Source organism: Pristiophorus japonicus, chromosome 5 (assembly GCF_044704955.1).
Source record: "Pristiophorus japonicus isolate sPriJap1 chromosome 5, sPriJap1.hap1, whole genome shotgun sequence".
Taxonomy (NCBI): Eukaryota; Metazoa; Chordata; class Chondrichthyes; family Pristiophoridae; genus Pristiophorus; species Pristiophorus japonicus.
Genome location: NC_091981.1, coordinates 92,383,190 through 92,409,137, shown reverse-complemented (window position 1 = coordinate 92,409,137; position 25,948 = coordinate 92,383,190). Strand labels below are relative to the sequence as shown.

At 43.6% G+C, this 25,948-nt stretch overlaps 1 protein-coding gene across 1 annotated transcript in view; it reads right to left on the bottom strand.

The window, feature by feature from the left end:
* LOC139264391 (A disintegrin and metalloproteinase with thrombospondin motifs 16) overlaps window positions 1-25,948 on the bottom strand; it is a 469,636-nt gene that overhangs the window by 174,048 nt on the left and 269,640 nt on the right. The window contains exon 17 of the mRNA XM_070880768.1: window positions 6,875-7,013. Coding sequence (XP_070736869.1) covers window positions 6,875-7,013 — 139 coding nt within the window. The remainder of the gene's footprint in view (window positions 1-6,874; window positions 7,014-25,948) is intronic.

The window sequence follows — 25,948 nt, the reverse complement described above, 5'->3', positions numbered from 1 at the left end:
TTTTCCACCAAATTAAAGACATTTTCCAACTTTTCTAAGAACAATGACTACATGCAATCATAATTTTAATGAAAAACCATATGATTGTGCCTAGAGCTTCTTACATGGTGCTTTTCTTTGGTGCCAAGGTGTGAAGTATGTGCTCTTAACCCCAGCCAGTGCCTCTACTAAGAGGAGGCCGACATGATGTGTTGCTATAGGAGCCTCCTGAGATTTCACTTAAGCAGAAAATAAAGGCTTGAGTTTAAAAATTATACCGGCTTGTTGTTGTTGGGTAAGACTGAAAAACTGTGTACTGAGCACTTTAGTCATTTTACAGTGGCCTGTGCAGCATTACCTATCAAATGAAGAATGCTCTATACTGGGAAGTAAGCCTGATCAGTCATGCATGAAGTAATGTTTTACAATCTCATCTATTATGTTAAGCTCTGTCCTTTCTCTCATTCCTACAAAACAAAACATTAAAACATAATCCTTTCCTTCCTCTACAATAATACATTTCTGTATAACAGTCCACATTAAACCTAATTTCTATTCTGAGTCCACAAATGCCAACAGCTGTTTTAAATCATAGAAGATGTGAAATGTTCCAGCAAAAATTGATTAAAGCCATTGCAGCTACATTTCAAAGCTTTGTTGCCATTTACCATACAAATCTCTGCTCGGCTTGGAAATAAAATCCTACCTTAGAGAGTGTTTGTACTTTACTGTGCATAAAGTCCTGTGGAAAAACAGTTTTTTATAAGCAACAAACGATCTAGGAGATGGTTTTATGAAAGGGAAATCGTGTTTAACAAATTTATTAGGGTTTTTTGAGGATGTAACTAGCAGGGTAGATAAAGGGGAGCCAGTGAATGTGGTATATTTAGATTTCCAGAAGGCATTCAACATGGTGCCACATACAAGGTTGTTACGCAAGACAAGGGCTCATGGGGTTGGGGGTAATACATTAGCATGGATAGAGGATTGGTTAACGGACAGAAAACAGAGAGTAGGGATAAACAGGGCATTTTCAGATCGGTAGGCTGTAACTAGTGGGGTGCCGCAAGGATCAGTGCTTGGGCCTCAGCTATTTATAATCTTTATTAATGACTTAGATGAAGGGACCAAATGCAATGTAGCCAAGTTTGCTCATGATAAAAAGCTAGGTACGAATGTGAGCTGTGAGGACACAAGGAGCCTGCAAAGGGATATAGACAGGTAAAGTGAGTAGGCAATAAGGTGGCAGATGGAGTATAATGTGGGGAAATGTGAGTTATTCACTTTGGTAGGAAGAATAGAAAAACAGAATATTTTTAAAATGGTGGTAAACCCTCCTCCACCTGGCTCAACTTGTTCTCACATTTAACAACTTCTCCTTTGACTCCACTCACTTCCTCAAAATAAAAGCTGTTGCTATGAGAACCCACATGGGTCCTAGCTATGCCTGCCTTTTCATGGGATATGTGGAACATTTTGTGTTCCAGTCCTACTCAGGACCCTTCCCTCACCTCTTTTTCTGGTACATTGAGGATTGTATCTGTTATGTATGTAAACCTGTAAATACCATGTCTAACCACCAGAGGGCTTATCCCTTGGAGTCCCAAGGGCACCTGGTTATAAGGAGGCCTCACAGGCTGGAAAGTGCTCTGAGATCTGCAATAAAGGACTATAGTCACACCTTACTTTGAGCTCGTAGTATCTAGTCTGACTCTTTATTCAAGACATAACAGTATCGGTGCAGTTTCCTGCTCTCGCCTCAAAGTGGAAAATTTCATCAACTCTTTTTTCAATTTCCACCCATCCCTCGCCTTTACATGGCCAATCTCAGAGTCTTCCCTTCCATTCCTTGACTTCTCAGCCTATCCCACGAAATGGAGACAATCAACCAATATCCATTATAAGCCCACTGACTCCCCCAGCTACATTGACTACACTTCCTCCCGTCCGCTTCCTGTAAGGACTCTATTTCATTCTCCCAGTTTTTACGACTCTGTCACATCTGTTCTGATGATACCACCTCCATACCAGTGCTTCCAATATGTCTTCCATTCTCCTTAACTGAGCATTTCCCTCCATCGTGGTTGACAGGTGCCTCGACTGTGTCTGTTCCATTTCCCACAATTCTGCTCTCACACCTTCCTCTCCCTTCCAGAACCATGACAGGGTTCCCCTTGTACTTACCTTCCACCCCACCAGCTTCCACATTCAACAGATACTCTGCCATTTCCGCCACCACCAGCGTGATCCCACCACCAAACACATCTTCCCCTCCCTTTCCAATATTCCGAAGAGATCGTTTTCTCTGCGACACCCTGGTCCACTTATCAATCACTCCTAACATCTGCTCCTCTTCCCACGGCACCTTCCTGTGCAAGCACAGGAGATCGAACACCTGCCCTTTTACCTCCTTCCTTCCCACCATCCAGGGTCCCAGACTCCTTCCAGGTGAGACAGTGATTTATTTGTACTTCTTTTAATTTAGTATTGTACTGGCTGCTCACGATGTGGTCTACTCTACATTTGGGGAGACCAAACCCAGATTGGGTGATCGCTTTGCGGAACACCCCTGTTCAGTCCTCAAGCGTGACCCTGAGCCTGTTCCCTATCCCAGTTGCCTGTCACATTCATTCTAGGCACCACATCCACTCTGACCTCTCTGTCCTTTGTCTCCTACACTGTTCCAAAAACACTCGCTGCACCTCCGCCACGGTCTGCTGCCGCATCTCCGCACCAAACATTCGCCGAACCTCTGTCACGATCACCCATCAAATCTCAGCCACGATCCCTCATCGCTCCTCCATCCCGATCACTCGTCGCAAGTCTGCCACCACCTTCCCACTCCTCTGCTTTACCAGGGCCCAGTCGATGCTCCTGCCCACGTTCCAAACGGCAACCTGGGTCCCGATGATGTCACCCAGTCGCCCACCTCGAAGCCGTCATACACTTGGAGCGGCTTGCGCTGGAAGCTGCAGTGACATGCTCCAACTCATACTCCCGACCTGCGGTGGTGTTCTCTCGCAGGTCGGAGTGGCCCACCATGTGGCGGAGGTGCGGTGAGTGTTTTTGTGGTGGAAGAGCGGTGAATGAGGGTACTGGGCCCAGAAGAGGCGAGGGCCCAGGGGCAGCATGGGCCAACCCACACTGTCTATGTGTGCGCACTAGGTCCAAGCAGCAGAGCAGGTCTCCAGTCGTCCTGATTAACCTTTGCCACTGGATAAAGGCCTAGCTCTGTCAAGCCCGTGTGTTGGCTGATTTGCAACAGTCACCACACGCAAAAAAAAAATCCCGCACAGGCCTCTGCCACCTCCTCAATTGGAGTTCAGGACTGGAACATTGGGTCCTTCATTGAAACAACTGTGAACTTATGTGGAAGCAAGTCATCCTCGTTCGAGGGACCACCTATGATGACATTGTTCCAATGAAGCTCAACGTGAGCTCGAGGAACAGCACCTCACCTTTCGATTAGGCACTTAACAGCCTTCCGGACTCAACACTGAGTTCAACAATTTCTGATCATAACCTCTGCCCCCATTTTTTTCAGGCGGCAGCTGTTGATGATTCTGCTATTCCCATTTACACCTCTTCTAGACCCATCTTTTGTTTATTCCTTGTCTCATTACCATCTCCTTTTGCCTTGCACCATCATCCCTTTTGCCATTCAATCATTCCTGCCTTCCACCTTATCACAGACATTCCCTTTTGTTCGCTCCTCACCATTCTCCCTTTCCCTGCCTCTATTCATGCATAAAACCTGTTACATCTGCAACATTTTCCAATTCTGAAAAGATCACCACCTAAAATGTTCTCTCTCTCTCTCCACAGGTGCTGCCTGATCTGCTGAGTATTTCCAGCTATTTCTGTTTTTATTTCCGATTTCCAACATCCGCTATATTTTGCTTTTGTATTAAATGTTGGTGTTCAGAGAGATTTAGGTGCCCTCGTACAGGAAACACAGAGTTAGCATGGAGGTACAGTAAGCAAATGGCATGTTGGCCTTTATTCAAGGGGGTTGGAGTACAAGATTAAGGAAGTCTTGCTACAATTGTACAGGGCTTTGGCGAGACCATATCTGGAGTACTGTGCACAGTTTTGATCATCGTATCTGAGGAAAGATATACTTGCCTTTGAGGCGGTGCAACAAAGTTTTACTAGATTCGTTACTGGGATGAGAGGGTTGTCCTATGAGGAGAGATTGAGTAGAATGGGCCTATACGTTTTGGAATTTAGAAGAATGAGATTCTAAAACATATAAGATTCTGAGGGGGATTGACAGGGTAGATGCTGAGAGGTGGTTTCCCCTGGCTGGAGAGTCTAGAACTAGGGGGCATAATCTCAGGATAAGGGGTTGGCCAATTAAGACTGAGATGAAAAGGAATTTCTTCACTCAGAGGGTTGTGAATCTTTGGAATTCTCTCTCCCAAAGGTCTGTGGATGCTGAGTCATTGCGTATATTCAAGACTGAGGTAGATAGATTTTTGGACTCTAGGGGAATCAAGGGATATGGAGATCGAGCGGGAACGTAGAGTTGAGATCAAAGATCAGCCATGAATGGTAGAGTAGGCTGTATGGTCTACTCCTGCTCTTATGTTCTTAAAATTATTTATAATCAGTTTAAATGTTATATTCTGTAAAAAAAAAAGGCACTACCAACAATGAAATGCTTTGAGAGGATCATCGAATACAACTTTTATATGCGTTAAAAAGTGTTTTGCATCCAAAGGGCAAAATAATTAGGAGAAAACGCTCATTAGGCAGAAATATCAGACAGGATAGCTCAAAAAACATGCTCGCCTCAAATTTCCCAAGAACCAAATTAAAAAATGCTTAAACACTTACTTGACTGTCACTCAGCAGATCTCTTACAAACTTCTTTACAAATTCCTTTCAGTGGCCACATATTGCATCCCTACCCCTACAAGTAAAGGGATTGAATTTCTGTGGGGATTCTCCCTATCACCTGTTGTAATGTCGACATTTGTGCTGTTTCTCTGGATCTTCCACAGATTAAATGTAAAAGCACTGTTATATCTCGTAAACTTTGCACTGGAGGCTTATTTGTAAATCTTCCTCCCGGTATTATGACTTCTCCCCTTTGGTTTTGGAAAAGGATTGTGTTTTTTTTTTCAGGCAGATAAACAACTACTTAAAGTAAGTTTTATTTGTACACATTGCCCTTCATGGCTGCAATCTGTCCTGACAATAGTATATTTCAAATTACTCATAGGGACTCATTAACCACATGCATTTGCAACTCAATTTCCATTGGAATTATCAACGAAATTGAAGTAAAGATCTAGTGTATCCCTTACCTCATTTAAATACATTTATATTCTATGCATTACATTGTGTGTTGAGGGATGGGGTGAGAGACACAAACAGATAACAGGAATTATTAAGAAAATACATGTGCAATTATCCATGGACATAAAGAATTGTGCTTGCTCCCATAAAAGGCAAATCTGCAGTTATATGCTTAAAATGCAATAATGTATACTGTGGGAAGCTACTACAGTTTGGCAAACAAGGTCTGGAAGAATAATAATTAAACAATATTTTAAAACAGATCATGTATATTGGCCCGGATTTTGTGGTCGGTATGGCAGCGAACTCTGATTATGCCGCCATACCTGCTTTGAAATCCACCTCAGGTTCGGGATTTCCGCATGCGCTTGCGCAAAAACGAAATCCGGAACTTCTGGTCTGTGAACGTATGCATTGACAGGACATCCATGCGGGCCACGGGAAAGCAATTACTGGTGCAGAGGTGGGCTATCTCTGACTGGCTAGCAATTGCGCACGGAAATATTATGGTTGATGCAAAGAGGTGCAGGGCCTGTTTGCATCAGTGTAAGGGATTTTTCAGGCCTGATTGAAATATTTTCATACTGTAAACGATGCACATACACTGCATCAAATGAGTTTATGTATATATTGGCCCCGATTACAGTTTTAATAATCTCTAAAATTATCAAAAAATTACATTTTTAGTGAGATTGCTGGAATGAAGCTACTTGCGAATTAAATTCCAATTTTGTAAATTGTAATTAGATCAGATTTTGGGATTCCATTACATCTCATTACGGGATTCCCTTCGGAAATTATTAAAATGCAATTCTGCTTTGTGATTGGAGGACCAGGCCCACGTGATCCCAGGTACGCTTCTGCATCTCTTGTATCCCTGGGATCTATGGGCCATTACTCTGTCCTCCGCCTCGCAGTGTCAGACAGCAAGTTTCACAGCCTTGTTGCCAGCAGGTAGGTGCGTAATTCTTTCCTGGGTCAGAGACGTACACCGGAGGTATGCCTCTGACAGCAATTTTTGACTCATTGCATATCAACCCTATGGACTAATAAGCAGATGGTAGCCTTTGTAGGTTAAGGAGTTCCAGGCATGTTGACAAATAAGCTCAACTATTACATAGTATTACAAAGAATTTACAGCACAGAAACAGGCCATTCGGGCTAACTGGTCTATGCCGGTGTTTATGCTCCAAGTGAGCTGCCTTACACTCTACTTCATCTAACCTAATCAGTATATTCTTCTAAAATGCAGTCAAAATTCACTTTTTTCCAAGGGAAGGAAGCAGTAGATGAAACACCCAAAGTAACAAGGGAAAATTTGAAGGATATTGTTGAATAAGCTGAAACATGTGTCCATTGTTCTTAGGATTACCTAAGAAATACCACCCTGTTTATTCAGCCTTTTTCCTTTTTGTCTGTCCAGCCTCAAAGCCAGCAGCAAATCCCACTTATTCTGAAAGTAATAGATTAATAACTGCTCAATTCAACAGGAAGATGCACGAGTCACATCTTCCACTAATTGATGATGGGTCAGGTCCACCTAAAAATGTTGTAAATTCATATGTCAAGTGATTGCACAAGGAAACATTACCTCCTCCACAAGAAGCTGAGCATTCGGAACGAACAATAGCCCATGTGTAATTGTGTTTTGGAGCTGCATTATTCTCAGTCTCTGATTTTGGCAAGGCATATTCCCATCCGATCCCTGGATTTTTGCCCTGAAGTAGTATCTGGATAAACAAAATAGAAGTTGGAAAAAATGTTTTCATCTTCGAGCGTGTTAAAAATGATCAGACTACAGCTGTGTCAAACAAATGACCTTATTAAACAATGGGCAATAGATGAACATTTTCCGTTCACAAATGTTTTGCAGCTTGCCTCAGAGCAGCAGCCCTTTCTCACATTAAAACATATCTGAATACAACAAACCACAACAACAAAACCTTTTCCAATACTACTTTGCACAGTGCTTTTACAACTCAGTGAAACAATCTCCCATTTTTTTTTAGAATAGCAAGGAATTCTATACATAGTATTCAGTAATTTAGTTGTGCTATTAAAAAAAAAAGTTTCTTGCAATACTGACCAAAGGTGATGAGGTTCATGTGAACTACCCCTCTACCCCCAAATAAAGAATGGCTGAAAGGAATTCTAAATCTCAATCTCAATGCAGTTTTGCTCCTTTTATTCCATTCCACTCCAGACCTGATTCATGAGTTGTGCACCTGACCTCAATGTGTTGGAAGGATAGAGTTCAATACTGAAATTCCATGTCCCGGGTCCGTACGAAGTTTCTACGGACCTGGGAAGTCATCGGAAAAGCCGGTTTTCAGCGTGCAAGTTTCTGGCTTGACAGATCCAACGCATATCGGGAGCGAGAACACTTTCAGGGCAAGATTTCCAATATTTATGATTATCTTGCCCAGCAAATGTCCTTTAAAATCTTGCACCTCAAAATGCAAGCGTATAGCCTACTTTTACAGGCGCAAGTGTTTAAAAATACACAAAAACATTTTAAAATAAAGTTATAAAAAAACATTTTATTGTTTAAAAACCCTCCCCACGATGGTAAGATTATTTTAAGGCTTAATTTTAAAAACTTTTTAAAAAGTCAGGAAAATATATATTTTTATAACAACTTTAATTTAAGTGAATGTTAATAATATGTAGTTTATTTTCTATTTTTTTTTAAATTGTATTTTGGGTGTTTGGGAGGGGTTTCTCATTCATAGTAATAGGAGTTCCAGACTTACAGAACTCCTCTTACTATGAATGAGAATCTATACTACACCTGATTGGCTGTTGCCACCAGATTGTGGCCTGCGCACGTCCCAACATGCACGCGCTGCGACGCGCAGTCACGAGAGGCCTCAGGCTCGGAAGTTCCAACGGACGCAGCAGCAACAGGTAAGTGCTCATCTTTTTCCTCTTTTTCTTTCGTTTGCCCACGGGAAGAGCTCTACCGGAATTTCAGGGCCATTATTTGAAGCAGGAGCATGGGTTTCAGTAGAACTTGTAAATGATTTGCTGGCTTGGGAGTCTTGCTCACCACTGCTGCTTTTCTCAGTGGCACGGTTTAATGTAAGACAGTGGCTACTCCCACAATTCCACACATCACAAGTGCCCTGACTCAGCTGTGAAACTGGGTGGGGGGGGCACAGGTCAGTTCAAAACTTCTTTTGATCTTAATACTATTAAGTTTTGGATCCTCTCCATAAAGATTTAAACACATAGCAGTATTTGTTACAGCATCTCTCCTACAGGTATACCTCTAGTAGCCTGATATGAAACTGCAAATGCTTCTCTCAGAGCATGCTCGAACACAGAATCTGTATGTTTCAAATGAGTCTCCTTTTCAGTATGCAAGTGGTGCTTTTCTTTTCTCAGGGTTTTGTACATGGATTCAACTCATCTTTAATTGGATAACACTCGAGTTCCCAGTTGATGTGAATATTGATTTATATAAATGACACACCCCACTATTCAAGCACTTTAGGTGGCCATGTACTTAACAGCAACATGCTGTCTCCAGCCTTAAGTTCTAATGCATAGGCTAGAATTTCCTAACAACCCACCAGTGCCCGATTGCTGCCCAAAAGACTGCTAAGATTCCCAAGATTATCGCCGCGAAAACTTACCCCAAAAAAGAAAAAAATCCGCCCAGCGAAAAAAAGGCCGTTGCACCCCGAATCTTGGCAAAAAGGTGGAAATTAGGGTCGATTGGGCAGGTCTTATAGAAAATGGGCGATAATTTAAAAATTCACTAAAAATTTACATCGAGGCTGCAGGATCGGCCTAGCAGGAGAAAAACATGAAAAATATTTTTTCAAAAAACAGAACATAAAAAAAAAATCATAAAAACTTTCTCAGGACCCTTTTAACTTAAATCACAACAAAATTTAAAAATAATGAGTAAAAAACCAATTACTTACTTTTTTCTTGCAGAGCTACTCACCTACTGCCCAGCTCCGCTGATTCTCGTGGGCGTTTGTTTTTAATACTCACCTACGGGTCACCGCTGAGCCAAATATCGCTCCATTGCGATCTGTGGACAGTGCACGTCAGCGGTCTGCTCCCCAGCGGTACCTCGAAACCGCCGGCATAACTCAGCTGGGCAATTTCTCGCCGACCTGGTTATCGCCCAAAATGGCCAATATCACCCAGAAACCGGTTGATGAGCCGCTGCAAATTCTAGCCCAATGTTTTTTCAATAAGCATGGGAGTCTTAGATTTACTGAGGCACAGATGAACTAGCATGATGACTTCTTGTACCCCACCACAATTTTACCCTTGATTTAAAATGTATGTGAATTTAAATGCTCATTTCAATTGACTCTACTTTCCTGAGTGCATATGGCTATAAAAACAATCAGATTTTCACATCACAGAGAGGGCTAAGCTTAGCTGTGGCTTTGGTAAATAGCAAGTGTGGAATGAAGTTAAATTAATGTGATAAGCTGTGTATGATTTGCCCTTTTCATTTCTTTAAGTTTCACAATTTAAACACGTATACTAATTCTACTGGCTTGGCTCAGTGGTAGCACTCTCATCTCTGAGTCTAAAGGTCATGGGTTCAAGCTTTGTCCTAATCTAAGATGACACTTATTGCAGTACTGAGGGAGTGCTGCATTGTCGGTGGTGCAGTCTTTTAGATGGCATAGGGACGTAAAAGATCCCTTGGAACTATTCAAAGACGAGCAGGAGAGTTGTCCTGGTCAACATTTAGCCCTCAACCAATGGCAACAAAAATAGATTAACCAGTAAATGTCGCATTGCTATTTTTGGCATTTTGCTGTGTGCCAATGAATGCATAGTTAATAGTAAAAATTCCAATTCATTTTATGTTAACAAAGTTAACAATTGATGAAAGATGTAAGGAGTAATGTTATGATGGTCCGTTTTGTTATGTATACAATAACTGTTAGACTGAGTACTGTTTAACTCCAAGAGGTATGACCTTGGCTCTGCTTTATTAAGGCCCAAAGTGACTAATATACAAAATGGCTGGCCTTTTATATTTGGGCTGCACACACGTGCGTGCAAGCCAATGGCCTCCAACAGTGACGCCATCTAGTGGCTAGTGATCCCAAAAGTACATACATGACAATACATCCCTCTGAGATATTAACACAGTCTTTTACAAATTGAGATGGTCTGGTGTTTTACGCTCCTGGGTTGACCGTCTCAGTTGAACTCCAGCCTTGGGTGAGTGTTCAGAGTCTGTTGTGACTGGTGGCTGGGTGGCTGACCTGGTGGGAGTGGCAAGTGGCAATGGCCATGTCAGGAATTGAAAGACCCAAGTCACTGATGACGACCGAGTCCTCTGATGACTGGGGGTACGTTGGTTGGTCGGTCGTCAATTGTCTCTTCCTCCGACTGTTCCGGTTCGTCTGTGTGCCGCAGCTTTGTCTGATCCATATGTTTCCTGCATGTTTGCCCATTTTTGAGCTTGACAATAAATACTCTGTTGCCCTACTTGGCCATGACAGTACCAGCAATCCACTTGGGACCCTGATCATAATTCAGAACATATACAGGATCATTTACAGAAATATCGCATGACGAGATGCGCGATTGTGATACCCTTGCTGACTTTGTCTTCTATATTCAACATGATTATTCAAGTCAGGGTGCACAAGAGATAGCTTGGTCTTAAGACCTCTCTTCATCATTAATTCAGCAGGCAAGACCCCGGTAAGCGTATGTGGTCTTGTTCTGTAAATAAGCAGTATGCATGACAGGTGGGTCTGCAGTGACCTTTGGGTTACTCGCTTCATACTCTGCTTTATGATTTGGACAGCATGTTCTGCTTGCCCATTGGATGCAGGTTTGAATGGTGCTGACCTTACATGTTTGATACCATTGAGTTTCATGAACTCTTGAAACTCTTGACTGGTGAAGCACGATCCGTTGTCGCTAACAATGATGCCAGGCAGACCATATGTCGCGAACATGACACTGAGATTCTCAATGGTTGCTGTGGATGTATTGGATGACATTATTATACACTCAAACCACTTCGAATATGCATCCACCACAACTAAAAATATCTTCCCCAGGAAGGAACCTGCAAAGTCTATGTGGATCCTGGACCATGGTTTGGATGGCCTTGACCACAGACTCCATTGGTGCTTTGCTGAGCTGCATGCAAGTGTGGCACTGATGCACACATGATTCCAGCTCAGTCAATTCCCGGCCACCATACATGAGACCTGACGATGGCGTTCATCATTACAATGCCGGGATGTGTGCTATATAGCTCACGTACAAATTTCTCTCTCCTTTTCTTGGGCATAACAACACGATTGCCCCAGAGTATACAATCCGACTGAATAGACAAATGTAAGGTTTGGTCTCCTTGCACATTTGAGGATGCAACTCTTCACTGCCGATAAAATCGGGTCCTGGCTGGTCCAGGTCTTAACTTGTTGAGCTGTGACAGGGGTTTCTTCACTCACAAAAGCATCCATAACTAACAATAGGTCCGCCGGTTATGTGTTTCCACCTCCGGTGTGGGCAACGGCAGACGGCTCAAAGCATCGGCACAATTCTCGGTGCCAGGTCGATGGCGAATGACATAATCATAAGCGGATAATGTCAGCTCCCACCTCTGGATGCGGGATGAAGCTTTGGTATTGATACCTTTGTTTTCAGAGAACAGTGAAGTGAGCGGCTTGTTACCTGTCTCCAGTTCAAACCGAAGACCAAACAGGTACTGATACATCTTTTTAACCCCATACACATAGACTGGTGCTTCTTTCTCTACCATGATGTAGGCACTTTCCCCTTCAGACAAACTTTTTGAAGCATACGCGACTGGTTGAAGTTTACCCGACTCATTAGCTTGTTAGAGTATGCAACCAATTCCATATGACGAAGCATCACAAGCCAATACTAAACGGTTACATGGGTCATAATGTACGAGCAGCTTGTTAGAGCAAAGCAGATTAGTGGCTTTCTCAAAAGCTCTGTCTTGAGATGCACCCCATCCCCAGTTGTCACCTTTTCTTAGCAACATGTGCAGTGGTTCTAATAAGGTGCTCAATTTAGGTAGGAAGTTACTGAAGTTCTTGAGTAGACCCAGGAACGAACGCAGCTCCGTCACATTCTGCGGCTTGGGTGCATTCTTGATGGCCTTGGTTTTCGCGTCCGTGGGCCTGATGCCATCAGCCACAATTTTCCTCCCGAGGAATTTGACCTCTGGTGCCATGAAGATGCACTTCGAGCGTTTCGGTCTGAGTCCCACTTTGTCCAGACGATATAGAACCTCTTCCAGGTTGTTCAGATGTTTCTCGGAGTGACGACCTGTGATAAGGATGCCATCTTGGAACATGACGGTTCTGGGAACGGACTTCAGTAGACTCTCCATGTTCCTCTGAAATATTGCTGCAGCCGAGCGAATTCCAAAAGGAGACCTGTGATAAATAAACAGTCCCTTATGCGTGTTAATGCACGTAAGTCTCGACCAGCTCCTGTGTCATGTAGGCCGACGTCAAGTCCAGTTTGGTGAACGACTTCCCCCCGGCTAGCGTTGCAAACAAGTCATCAGCCTTCAGTAACGGGTACTGATCCTGTTTCGAAACCCTGTTGATCGTAGCCTTGTAATCTCCACAGATTCTGACTGTGCCATCACTTTTCAGCACAGGAACAATGGGGCTGACCCATTCATTAAATTCAACTGGTGATATGATCCCTTCACGCTGGAGTCTGTCCAGTTCGATTTCGACCTTCTCCCTAATCATATATGAAACTGCCCAAGCTTTATGATGGATAGGGGTACTGAAGGAATGATCAGCCATGATCTTACTGAATGGTGGTGCAGGGTCGAAGGGCCAGATGGCCTACTCCTGCACCTATTTTCTATGTTTCTATGTAAATGCGAACTATTTAACCACCATTTTCTGAGCAGTATTGCTCGTGAACTGGGAACAGGCTGAGTGCTTGCTCTTCTCAGTTGAGGATGGCACTAAGAGCCTTGAAGAAAAAAAATGGACGGAAATACCTTTAGAAATAGTCAAATCGAACTCATCAAAAACTGGAGCTTATTGCTCTGCAGGTGCCCAGTATCCACTGAATAATGTATTATATCCTGCTGCCTGAAGCACTTGGAGTTCCTTGACTTGCACTCATGTGGTTGTGAGCTCTGTTCTTCGAGCTTGTGTAAACACTGCCATGACTCGCCTAAGCCACTCAAAATATCATCTCATAGGCAGGAAACTGAAATAAGGATTCATTAGCAATCTCGTTGTGCGAGGCCCCTTGGGGAAGAGTGACCATAGTATGGTGGAATTCTACATTAGGATGGAGAATGAAACAGTTAATTCAGAGATCATGGTCCAGAACTTAAAGAAGGGTAGCTTTGAAGGTATGAGGCATGAATTGGCTAGGATAGATTGGCGAATGATACTTAAGGGGTTGACAGTGGATGGGCAATGGCAGACATTTAGAGACCGCATGGATGAACTACTACAATTGTACATCCCTGTCTGGCGTAAAAATAAAAAAGGGAAGGTGGCTCAACCGTGGCTTTCAAGGGAAATCAGGAATAGTATTAAAGCCAAGGAAGTGGCATACAAATTGGCCAGAAATAGCAGCGAACCCGGGGACTGGGAGAAATTTAGAACTCAGCAGAGGAGGACAATGGGTTTGATTAGGGCAGGGAAAATAGAGTACGGGAGGAAGCTTGCAGGGAACATTAAGATGGATTGCAAAAGCTTCGATAGGTATGTAAAGAGAAAAAGGTTAGTAAAGACAATCGTAGGTCCCCTGCAGTCAGAATCAGGGGAAGTCATAACGGGGAACAAAGAAATGGCAGGCCAGTTGAACAAGTACTTTGGTTCAGTATTCACTAAGGAGGACACAAACAACCTTCTGGATATAAAAGTGGTCAGAGGGTCTATTAAGGAGGAGGAACTGAGGGAAATCTTTATTAGTCGGGAAATTGTGTTGGGGAAATTGATGGGATTGAAGGCCGATAAATCCCCAGGGCCTGATGGTCTGCATCCAGAGTACTTAAGGAGGTGGCCTTGGAAATAGCGGATACAATGACAGTCATTTTCCAACATTCCATTGACTCTGGATCAGTTCCTATGGAGTGGAGGGTAGCCAATGTAACCCCACTTTTTAAAAAAGGAGGGAGAGAGAAAACAGGGAAATATAGACCGGTCAGCCTGACATCGGTAGTGGGTAAGATGATGGAATCAATTATTAAGGATGTCATAGCGGCGCATTTGGAAAGAGGTGACATGATAGGTTCAAGTCAGCATGGATTTCTGAAAGGAAATCATGCTTGACAAATCTTCTGGAATTTTTTGAGGATGTTTCCAGTAGAGTGGACAAGGGAGAACCAGTTGATGTGGTCTATTTGGACTTTCAGAAGGCTTTCGACAAGGTCTCACACAAGAGATTAATGTGCAAAGCATGGGATTGGAGGTAGTGTGCTGACGTGGATTGAGAACTGGTTGGCAGACAGGTAGCAAAGAGTAGGAGTAAATGGGTACTTTTCAGAATGGCAGGCAGTGACTAGTGGGGTACCTCAAGGTTCTGTGCTGGGGCCCCAGCTGTTTACATTGTACATTAATGATTTAGACGAGGGGATTAAATGTAGTATCTCCAAATTTGCGGATGACACTAAGTTGGGTGGCAGTGTGAGCTGCGAGGAGGATTAGGCTGCAGAGTGACTTGGATAGGTTAGGTGAGTGGGCAAATGCATGGCAGATGAAGTATAATGTGGATAAATGTGAGGTTATCCACTTTGGTGATAAAAACAGAGAGACAGACTATTAACTGAATGGTGACAGATTCTGAAAAGGGGAGGTGCAACGAGACCTGGGTGTCATGGTACATCAGTCATTGAAGGTTGGCATGCAGGTACAGCAGGCAGTTAAGAAAGCAAATGGCATGTTGGCCTTCATAGTGAGGGGATTTGAGTACAGGGGCAGGGAGGTGTTACTGCATAGAAACATAGAAACATAGAAAATAGGTGCAGGAGCAGGCCATTCAGCCCTTCTAGCCTGCACCGCCATTCAATGAGTTCATGGCTGAACATGAAACTTCAGTACCCACTTCCTGCTTTCACGCCATACCCCTTGATCCCCCGAGTAGTAAGGACTTCATCTAACTCCCTTTTGAATATATTTAGTGAATTGGTAGAGAATTCCACAGGTTCACCACTCTCTGGGTGAAGAAGTTTCTCCTTATCTCGGTCCTAAATGGCTTACCCCTTATCCTTAGACTGTGACCCCTGGTTCTGGACTTCCCCAACATTGGGAACATTCTTCCTGCATCCAACCTGTCCAAACCCGTCAGAATTTTAAACGTTTCTATGAGGTCCCCTCTCACTCTTCTGAACTCCAGTGAATACAAGCCCAGTTGATCCAGTCTTTCTTGATAGGTCAGTCCCACCATCCCGGGAATCAGTCTGGTGAATCTTCGCTGCACTCCCTCAATAGCAAGAATGTCCTTCCTCAAGTTAGGAGACCAAAACTGTACACAATACTCCAGGTGTGGCCTCACCAAGGCCCTGTACAACTGCAGCAACACCTCCTTGCCCCTGTACTCAAATCCCCTCGCTATGAAGGCCAACATGCCATTTGCTTTCTTAACCGCCTGCTGTACCTGCATGCCAACCTTCAATGACTGATGTACCATGACACCCAGGTCTCGTTGCACCTTCCCTTTTCCTAATCTGTCACCATTCAGATAATAGTCTGTCTCTCTGTTTTTACCACCAAAGTGGATAACCTCACATTTATCCACATTATACTTCATCTGCCACGCATTTGCCCACTCACCTAACCTATCCAAGTCACTCTGTAGCCTCATAGCATCCTCCTCGCAGCTCACACTGCCACCCAACTTAGTGTCATCCGCAAATTTGGAGATACTACATTTAATCCCCTCGTCTAAATCATTAATGTACAATGTAAACAGCTGGGGCCCCAGCACAGAACCCTGCGGTACCCCACTAGTCACTGCCTGCCATTCCGAAATGTACCCATTTACTCCTACTCTTTGCTTCCTGTCTGACAACCAGTTCTCAATCCACGTCAGCACACTACCCCCAATCCCATGTGCTTTAACTTTGCACATTAATCTCCTGTGTGGGACCTTGTCGAAAGCCTTCTGAAAGCCCAAATATACCACATCAACTGGTACTCCTTTGTCCACTTTATTGGAAACATCCTCAAAAAATTCCAGAAGATTTGTCAAGCATGATCTCCCTTTCACAAATCCATGCTGACTTGGACCTATCATGTCACCATTTTCCAAATGCGCTGCTATGACATCCTTAATAATTGATTCCATCATTTTACCCACTACTGAGGTCAGGCTGACCGGTCTATAATTCCCTGCTTTCTCTCTCCCTCCTTTTTTAAAAAGTGGGGTTACATTGGCTACCCTCCACTCGATCGGAACTGATCCAGAGTCAATAGAATGTTGGAAAATGACTGTCAATGCATCCGCTATTTCCAAGGCCACCTCCTTAAGTACTCTGGGATGCAGTCCATCAGGCCCTGGGGATTTATCGGCCTTCAATCCCATCAATTTCCCCAACACAATTTCCCGACTAATAAAGATTTCCCTCAGTTCCTCCTCCTTAATAGACCCTCTGACCACTTTTATATCCGGAAGGTTGTTTGTGTCCTCCTTAGTGAATACTGAACCAAAGTACTTGTTCAATTGGTCTGCCATTTCTTTGTTCCCTGTTATGACTTCCCCTGATTCTGACTGCAGGGGACCTACGTTTGTCTTTACTAACATTTTTCTCTTTACATACCTGTACAAACTTTTGCAATCCGCCTTAATGTTCCCTGCAAGCTTCTTCTCGTACTCCATTTTCCCTGCCCTCATCAAACCCTTTGTCCTCCTCTGCTGAGTTCTAAATTTCTCCCAGTCCCCAGGTTCGCTGCTATTTCTGGCCAATTTGTATGCCATTTCCTTGGCTTTAATACTATCCCTGATTTCCCTCGATAGCCACGGTTGAGCCACCTTCCCTTTTTTATTTTTACGCCAGACAGGAATGTACAATTGTTGTAATTCATCCATGCGGTCTCTAAATGTCTGCCATTGCCCATCCACAGTCAACCCCTTAAGTATCATTAGCCAATCTATCTTAGCCAATTCATGCCTCATACCTTCAAAGTTACCCTTCTTTAAGTTCTGGACCATGGTCTCTGAATTAACTGTTTCATTCTCCATCCTAATGCAGAATTCCACCATATTATGGTCACTCTTCCCCAAGGGGCCTCGCACAATGAGATTGCTAATTAATCCTCTCTCATTACACAACACCCAGTCTAAGATGGCCTCCCCCCTAGTTGGTTCCTCGACACATTGGTCTGTGCAGTTGTACAGGGCCTTGGTGAGGCCACACCTGAAGTATTGTGTACAGTTTTGGTCTCCTAACTTGAGGAAGAACATTCTTGCTATTGAGGGAGTGCAGCAAAGGTTCACCAGACTGATTCCTGAGATGGCGGACTGACATATCAAGAAAGACTGGATCAACTGGGCTTGTATTCACTGGAGTTCAGAAGAATGAGAGGGGATCTCATAGAAACGTTTAAAACTCTGATGGGTTTAGACAGGTTAGATGCAGGAAGAATGTTCCCAATGTTGAGGAAGTCCAGAACCAGGGGACACAGTCTAAGGATAAGGGGTAAGCCATTTAAGACCGAGATGAGGAGGAACTTCTTCACCCAGAGAGTGGTGAACCTGTGGAATTCTCTACCACAGAAAGTTGTTGAGGCCAATTCACTAAACATATTCAAAAAGGAGTTAGATGTAGTTCTTACTGCTAGGGGGATCAAGGGGTATTGCGAGAAAGCAGGAATGGGGTACTGAAGTTGCATGTTCAGCCATGAACTCATTGAATGGCGGTGCAGGCTCGAAGGGCCGAATGGACTACATATCCATAGCGCTAACTCGTGAACCGCATCGTCATACGACACTTTAATTGTGGCATTGCCAATCACCGTTATGAGTTCTTTGATGCATGTGCGCAACTTGGCATTGACTAGACTCAGCCTGGGCCTGACAGCCTTAGTATCCCACAACTTGTCGAATGCCCGCTAGCAAATTATCAATTAACTCGCCCGTGTCCAGTTCTATTGATACCGGCACCCCATTAAATTTCACGATGATCATTATTGGTTTGCTCTTAGTTAAGAACGAGTACAGCCCATACACTTCCTCCTCTGGTATCTCGGATTGCGTGTCCGGATCCGCGCTAGTCTGACCATCATCCTCCACGTGGTATGTCGCAGCACGCTTGCTCATCTGCGGACACTTGCGCTGGAGATGCCCCACTCTCAGACAGCCTTTGCAACTATATTGCTTAAATCGGCACTGTTGGTACCGGTGATTTCCCCCTCACACCAACATGGAGAAATTGGATGCATTCGCGTTGGCGGACTTTGGGCAAGCTCAGGTTTCGCGTATGCAGTCGGGTAGGCCCTGCCATGTGCTGTTCTGCCGAATGCCGAATCAATCATATTTACAGTGCTTGCCAAGTCTCTATTTTTCACTGATATCTGCTTTAGACTTTTATCCGTCGTCATGTATGACTGAGTGATCGTGATTGCCCTGTTCAAGTCCAACGTCTCCACTGCCAGTAGTTTACGCAGGATCACCTCGTGGTTGATGTCGATTACAAAGAAGTCCCGCAGCCTGTCTGCCAACACAGCCCTGAACTTACACGGTCCCGCTAAACGTCTCAGGTCGGCAACGAATTCCGCCACATTCTATCCCTCTGAGCGAACGTGTGTGTAAAATCTGTATCTCGAGATGATAATGCCTTCGTCTGGCTTAAGGTGGTCCTGTACCAGTGTACACAATTCTTCATCTTCTCTGTTGGACTCGCAGGCAAGAGTCGATCCTTTATCAGACCATAAATCTTTGAACCGCAAACCGTAAGGAACACCGCCTGGCGCCGATCTGCGTCGCCGACCTCCTCCATTTTCTTGGCCATGAAGAACTGGCTCAAACGGCTCTTTCCACAAATCACTCCAACAATCCAATTGTGCTCATTTTTGCATGCAAAGGTTCTTGTTGCCTCGTCGCCAAATGTTGTGTATGCAAAAACTGTTCGACTGAGTACTGTTTAACTCCAAGAGATATGACTGTATTTTTTAAGGCCCAAAGTGACTAATATACAAAATAGCTGACCTTTTTATACTTGGGCTGCAACGTGCGTGCGTGCAACCCAATGGCCTCCAACAGTGATGCCATCTAGTGGCTAGTGATCCCAAAAATACATAAATGATATGTTTCAAGGGCAACATCTTGCTAGATGGGACTATGAGCCATAGAATAGTCCCCATTGTATTATAGCCCCCTCTGACCTGTGCTCCCACTAACAAGGCTCCACGTTAATTGCCCGTGTTGTATATACAGATATGTATAAATGTAGAATTGGATAAAGTCATTTGATAATGACATTTAGTGAGAAAGATAAATGTGATGAGTAATTTCTTAATTTGATAAGGTACTGAATGATTGCATAAAGCATGCATGAAATGGAGTACGTGTACTGTGGTGGGGAGGAACATATATTACTGTGTTCAAGTAGATTCAAAATGATTGGAAGTAAAAATATCCTGAATGAGTAATGGGATTTAAGCAAAAATGGATAGTGGGGGCAATGGAAAACAGGAGCACTGCAAAATGTGTTTTAATAATAAATCTAGTGATAGTTAATTATGAATTCAACACGACTAAACAATTAGTTTTACTTATGGTTGTTCCTAGCACAGTGTCAGACTAAGCACAGGCTTCAGGGCTGCAGATAGAGGAGTGGCCAACATTATTAGGTGTCAGAAGAACAATTAATAAATATATATAAAAAATGGAAGACAAGTCACAACATTCCATGCACTAACTGTTATACAGGTAGGTGCTGTTAGATAGGTGGCTTCAATCATCTTTTCAAAAATCGGGTAATATTTGCTGTTCTACATTATCACTGTAATTCAATCCTCTAACCATTGTGTGGCTATGCAGCAAAATCTCTTGTGCAGGCAATTTGTAACAACGGCCTTTTTTGTGAAGCTAATCCATAAGAAAAGCTGTTTAATAATATTAGAAGTGCTAATCTCGGTGCATCTTTCTAGAGAACAGTAAAAACTAAGCCAATTAGGACTCCAGTAGAGTGCTAATTATTGTTGAACTATTTCCGATTCTGCTGAATGCAGCTAGAGCTTGAAAAAGTTGTCCGCTATTCAAAGACATTCTTGTGCGTCTACAATTGAATAAATCACCTTCACTCCTGTGAATAGAACCACCCTCCCGAACCCATTCATCAGGCAGCAAAGACTTTCCGAAGATGTGTAGCAGATGGCAGGGATGATGACAGGGTCTAATATCATCCATTGCAGCGTTCTATATAATGCAGAGCATCCTGGAGTGAGTAGCTGTTCCAGGAACTTGTGTACACATCCCATGGAACACAGAGGCCTCCAGACACATAACTCCATGAATGTATGGAGAAATTATCATCTGGGGCTAAACAACCTGCTGGTTGGGACGTTTATAAATCTCCTGTGAAGCTTCCTGATGAGCCTGTCTTCCCGGATTGTTTGCTGTTCTTCCTCCTCCATAAAAAAATGATAAAGATGGGGAACCTCTATGGGATAAAATATTTTGCAGCCTTCCTCTTTATTTTAGGGAAAATTCCCCAAACAAGAAACAGTTTTGAGGCAGACTTCTAAGCGAAACTAGGAATGTTGAAACTAAAGAGAAAAAATAAAATTAACTTCAGATCAATCCTAAGTTATGAATATATTCAAAAAGGAGTTAGATGAGGTCCTTACTACTAGGGGGATCAAGGGGTATGGCGAGAAAGCAGGAATGGGGTACTGAAGTTGAATGTTCAGCCATGAACTCATTGAATGGCGGTGCAGGCTAGAAGGGCCGAATGGCCTACTCCTGCACCTATTTTCTATGTTTCTATGTTTCTATGACTCGATCACTGGAACAATTTGCAACTAAAGTGTGGCAAGATGGGTTTACTACCTGCCTAAAAAGTTGCCACTGACCCCACAATTTTCCCAGGGTCAGACCCAATTAAATATTTTTGGTTTTTGCTCCTTGCAGTGTTCTTACCTGCACTTGTGTATTCACTGCTTGGGCAAGATGGAAATCCTGCCTCCAGCTTAAAAGGGCCAGATAGCCATGAAGTAAAAATTTTGACTCCTTTGATATTAAATAGAAAATGTACATTGTGGATCTATCCATTCATTTCTCCTGCATTGATCGTCCCTGCAGTGAGTACAATCAATGGAAAATTCCACACGGCTCGTATAAATGGGTAATGGCCTTCTCCTATCAGCCCTAGATACCTGTCGTGTACAGACATATGCAGCATGTAATGTTGCAAAGGTGGTAATGATGGAAAACTGAACGCATCATGCCGCAGCATCATTGCTGCCTCATTTAAATATGCTTCCGTATCTGGATAAGCATTTCCAGCATGCAGCATGTGATGCTGGAAGATCAGTATGACCATTAAAATGGGCGTGGTACCTGCGGTAAAAATCCCTGCTCAAATTTCCACCACCCCCAGCCTGACTGACGTTAGAAAAAAGTTGCCAACCTGGAGGAAAATCCTGCCGAAGGAATTTAAGTTATTGGAAAATAATTGTGCCTGCTGTACAAGCTCAAAAAGCCGATCGGTCTGCGGGAATCATGTGCGTACAAAATCTCGCCTGTAAATTATGTGGTTACCAGAGTATCAGCTACTAACCTCTTATTGGTTACTGGTAAATATGACAGTTTTATTGAAGTGTGTCTATGAGGCTCCAAGAGAATTAATTTCCTGTCCAGCAAGATGCACTAAAATACAAGGACTGTTGAATCTAAATGAGGAAGCACTGAATTAACAAAGGAATTTAGTGGTCCACTTGCGGAATTAATTAAACGCTAGTTCGCAGCTACAACACTGACCAAAATACTCAATTTTATGTTGCTCTTCATTGCAAAAGTTTTAGGATGTAAAGACAAGGCACATTGCTACTGCAGTTATATAGAGGCCGTAACTGAGCCCCGCCCCAAACGGGGTGCACCTATAGTTTATTAAAGTGTTTCTCCGCCTCAATCCGTGGGACGAAGAATCCGGAGAAATTTGAGACTTGGAAATTTTTTAGCGGTCAGAACGAGCGGAAGTGGGGGTGGGTTGGAACGGCCATTGCTCCAAGTCGTTAGCGCTGCGCTGATGCGTCACAACGTTCCTCCCCTTCAGTTAAAGGGGAGGGCCGCCATGAACTCTGCAGCCACTTTAGTGGTAAACACTGGGCCACAAGGGAGGGTTTCGGCTGGGCCAGCCATGGGCATAACTGTCGGCCCGACCTGGCATTCAGCAGACAACGAAAAATAAAATGGAGTCGCCGGCAGTGCGACCTCCCCTTAAGGGTGGAGCAATTCCACACGGGGCAATTTCCCGCGGGGTCACGGCTGGTCGGCATGTGCCCGTTGCGGCGGGAAAACGGACAGTGCGATAACCTTTTATCGCCACTTCTGGCCTGGGGGCAATTTCGGTCGGGTCAACCCATCTGTCTGCCCCCAGTCGGTAAAGGCTCTCTGTTCGATTCCCGCCTCTTAGAGGTGGTAATGGAGCTTATGGAGGGGTGCAATTTCAGCCCCATAGTTTCCTGGTCAAATACCACCTGGAAGATTGTAGTTAGGTTTCGGCATCGATCCTAGTAAGGAAATTAACGTTGAAGAAAAGTCTTAGGCAATTTTCCAGGATGATATCTGGGATATGACCAGAGACTGGATAAACATGCATTATATTCCTAGTAGGTAAAGAGATTTAAGGAGTGATCTGATTCAGCTGTTTAAAATAAAGGGACTTGATAGAGTAGATAAGGAATGGCTATTCCATCTAGTAAGGGAATCCAGAAGAGGGAAAATAATCTTAGAATTAGAGGCAAGTCATCTAAAAGCAAATGAACGGTAAACTTCTTCAAATAAATGGTTATGAGAAGGAATCCCATACGAGGAAAATTTTTGCCTTCACTGAATGGGCGGTAATCTGGCAGATCGGAGCAGAGTACCTGCCTGTTGTAGAACCCACCTGATTTCAATGACTTTAAAATCATACAGGTTCTATAACAGGCGGGTGGTCCACTCTGCCAGATTACCGCTCACGAGATGAATGCCCAGTTCTTGATCATACAATTGGAGTGCAGAAGACATTGATAATTTTAATATGAATTGTCAAGTTTTATATTTAATGGGCTCAATTTTGGCCAGGAGTTGCTCCGTTTTTTTTGGAGTAATTTGGTTTTCCTGGCATAACTTAAAAATTCCCAATTTTCCACAATTAATTTGCAGTGCAAGTGAGTTAGTTACGATTTTTTAGTTTAGTTTTTTTTCCTCTCAAAAGGGGGCGTTACCAGCTACCTACGCCAGTTCTGCCCATTTAGGCAACTTTGGCCAGCTAATAGTTACTCCAAATCTACTTTGGCCAGCGTATATGGCCACTTCAGAAAGCCCTTGCGGAAAGTTAAGAAATCAGCGCAGGTAGGTACATCGGAGGCCATTCGATCTGGGATAGGGGTGGGAAGGGAAGCAGAGAGGACCTGCACCTAAAGCACCAAGGCTTACAAAGCACCAAACCTTGGAAACAAAAAATGATAATCATTCAATAACAAATAAAAAATTGAAGTAAGTCCTACCTTCATCTTAAATCTCGGCCCGGGAAGACAACGGGTCGGCTGTTGCGAGAGGCCACTCAGCCTGGGCTAGGGGCGGGCAGAAGAACTGATAGAAATCATCCAGGCAGGAGCACTATCAGTTCTTCTGCCCGCCCGCCCCTAGCCCTGGCCGAGTGGCCTTCCCATGCGATTTCTAAGATTAAAGTGATTAAAGCTTCAAATCAAATAGAACTAAGCAGTCCGTGCAATTGCCATTCCATACCCCTACTCACAACATTTGGCCAGCATCGGGTCCCACACAGCGGAGAGGCTGGGGGCAAGGAGCTACTGCGCATGCACGGACACTCAACTGCGCATGTGCAGACGTCCTGGCACTGTTTCCGGCGCAGGACGCTGGCTCCACCCCCAACTTGACTGGCCACACTGCGCGACCACAGGGAGGAGGCTAGACAGCGGCCAAAATGGGAAGGAAACTTTTCGGCACACTTTTGAACGGAGAAAAGCAGCGCGTCTCCGGTAAATGCACTGAAAAACGGGCTGGGCCAAAATTGAGCCCAATGTTTCTAAATTTTCCCACTAGGAACATGTATTTTATTGTGATGTGATACCAGGACAGTTAACAATCCTTACAGACGTACTGTGAAATCGGTGGAGAGACCACATAGAGCCTATCCTCTCTACTGCAAAATAAAAACCCTTTCATTCTTAGGATATGTTAAGCAGTAGGTGTTCAGTACAAGTAGTTTGTTTCTGAGAGTGGTTTTCTGGTAACAGTATCATTCCAATTCAATTTACAGATTTTGCACATGTTAGGGTTAAAGTTGTAACTACATCCGCTGCTTGCTTGCAATGTTCAATACAAATGGGTTCCTTTCACAGTGACAGAGGCTCCTGCGCTTGTTTGAGAAACATAAAATTTTCAGACATAATTGCTGGGTAATTAGCCCAATTCTGCACCAACAATGAGTATTTCCCCGTCGGTGCGGATCATCTGTCAAGGCGTACCTTGACAGACCGCAAGATCGGAATTTAGTGCATGCGGAAATATCTAACTTGTGGTCAATTTCAAAGGCCAATATATCCACCGCAAAATCTGCCCCATTTTTGTGTCACTTCTGAGACTAGCACTACATTTGACAGGAATGAAGTTTGTCTGTTGATTGTAAAGGTCTTAAGTGAAATGAGTATTGTTAGGCTCAACCTAGTTGTTATCAGGCATCAATCACAGCATCAAAATGGCAGTCTCACTTGTAGAGGTTGTATGAATGGCTAGTGTGGGAATTAAAAACAAAATCACACAGATGCTATGGGGCTATGTATTAGTTGAGGCATATTAACTGGAGCTCAACTTCACCAGGAGTGTTTGACGCTGAAATTAGCTGCGAAAAGCAGAAAGAATTACTATTCCCCAATGTGGACACCCTTCCCCTGATCAATTAATTCCAAAATATGCTAATTTACAACATTGCTCTTCAATACTGTTAAGGTATGGTTGAACAGAAACAACACAAAAGGTATCTATTGCAACAGGGAAAACAAGAATACAAGATCGGTGAAAAGATTTAACCTGGAGTCTTGCTCAATTTTAATTTAATTGAAACTTAGGGCCCAAGTTTCCACGTGATTCGCGCCTGATTTTTAGGAGCAACTGGTGGAGAACGGACTATTTTAGAAATCGCAATTCTACACATTTTTTTTTCTGCAGTTCTAGTCAGGTAGAACAGTTCTAGTTTAGAACAGAATTTTTTCTTCAAAAGGGGGCGTGTCCGGCCACTGACGCCTGATTTCAAAGTTTCCACAGTGAAAATGTACTCCAAACTAAAGTAGAATGGAGCCAGTGAAGATTTTTGTAGAACTGAAAAAACCTGTTCTACACATTAAAAAATCAGGCGCAGGTTACAAATTAGGCGTCCAGAACGAGGTGGGGGGGAGGGGAGGGGAAGGGAACTCATTAAATTCGACAATAAATCCTTGTTTATACTTCTACAAATATTATACAAATAAATCCAACC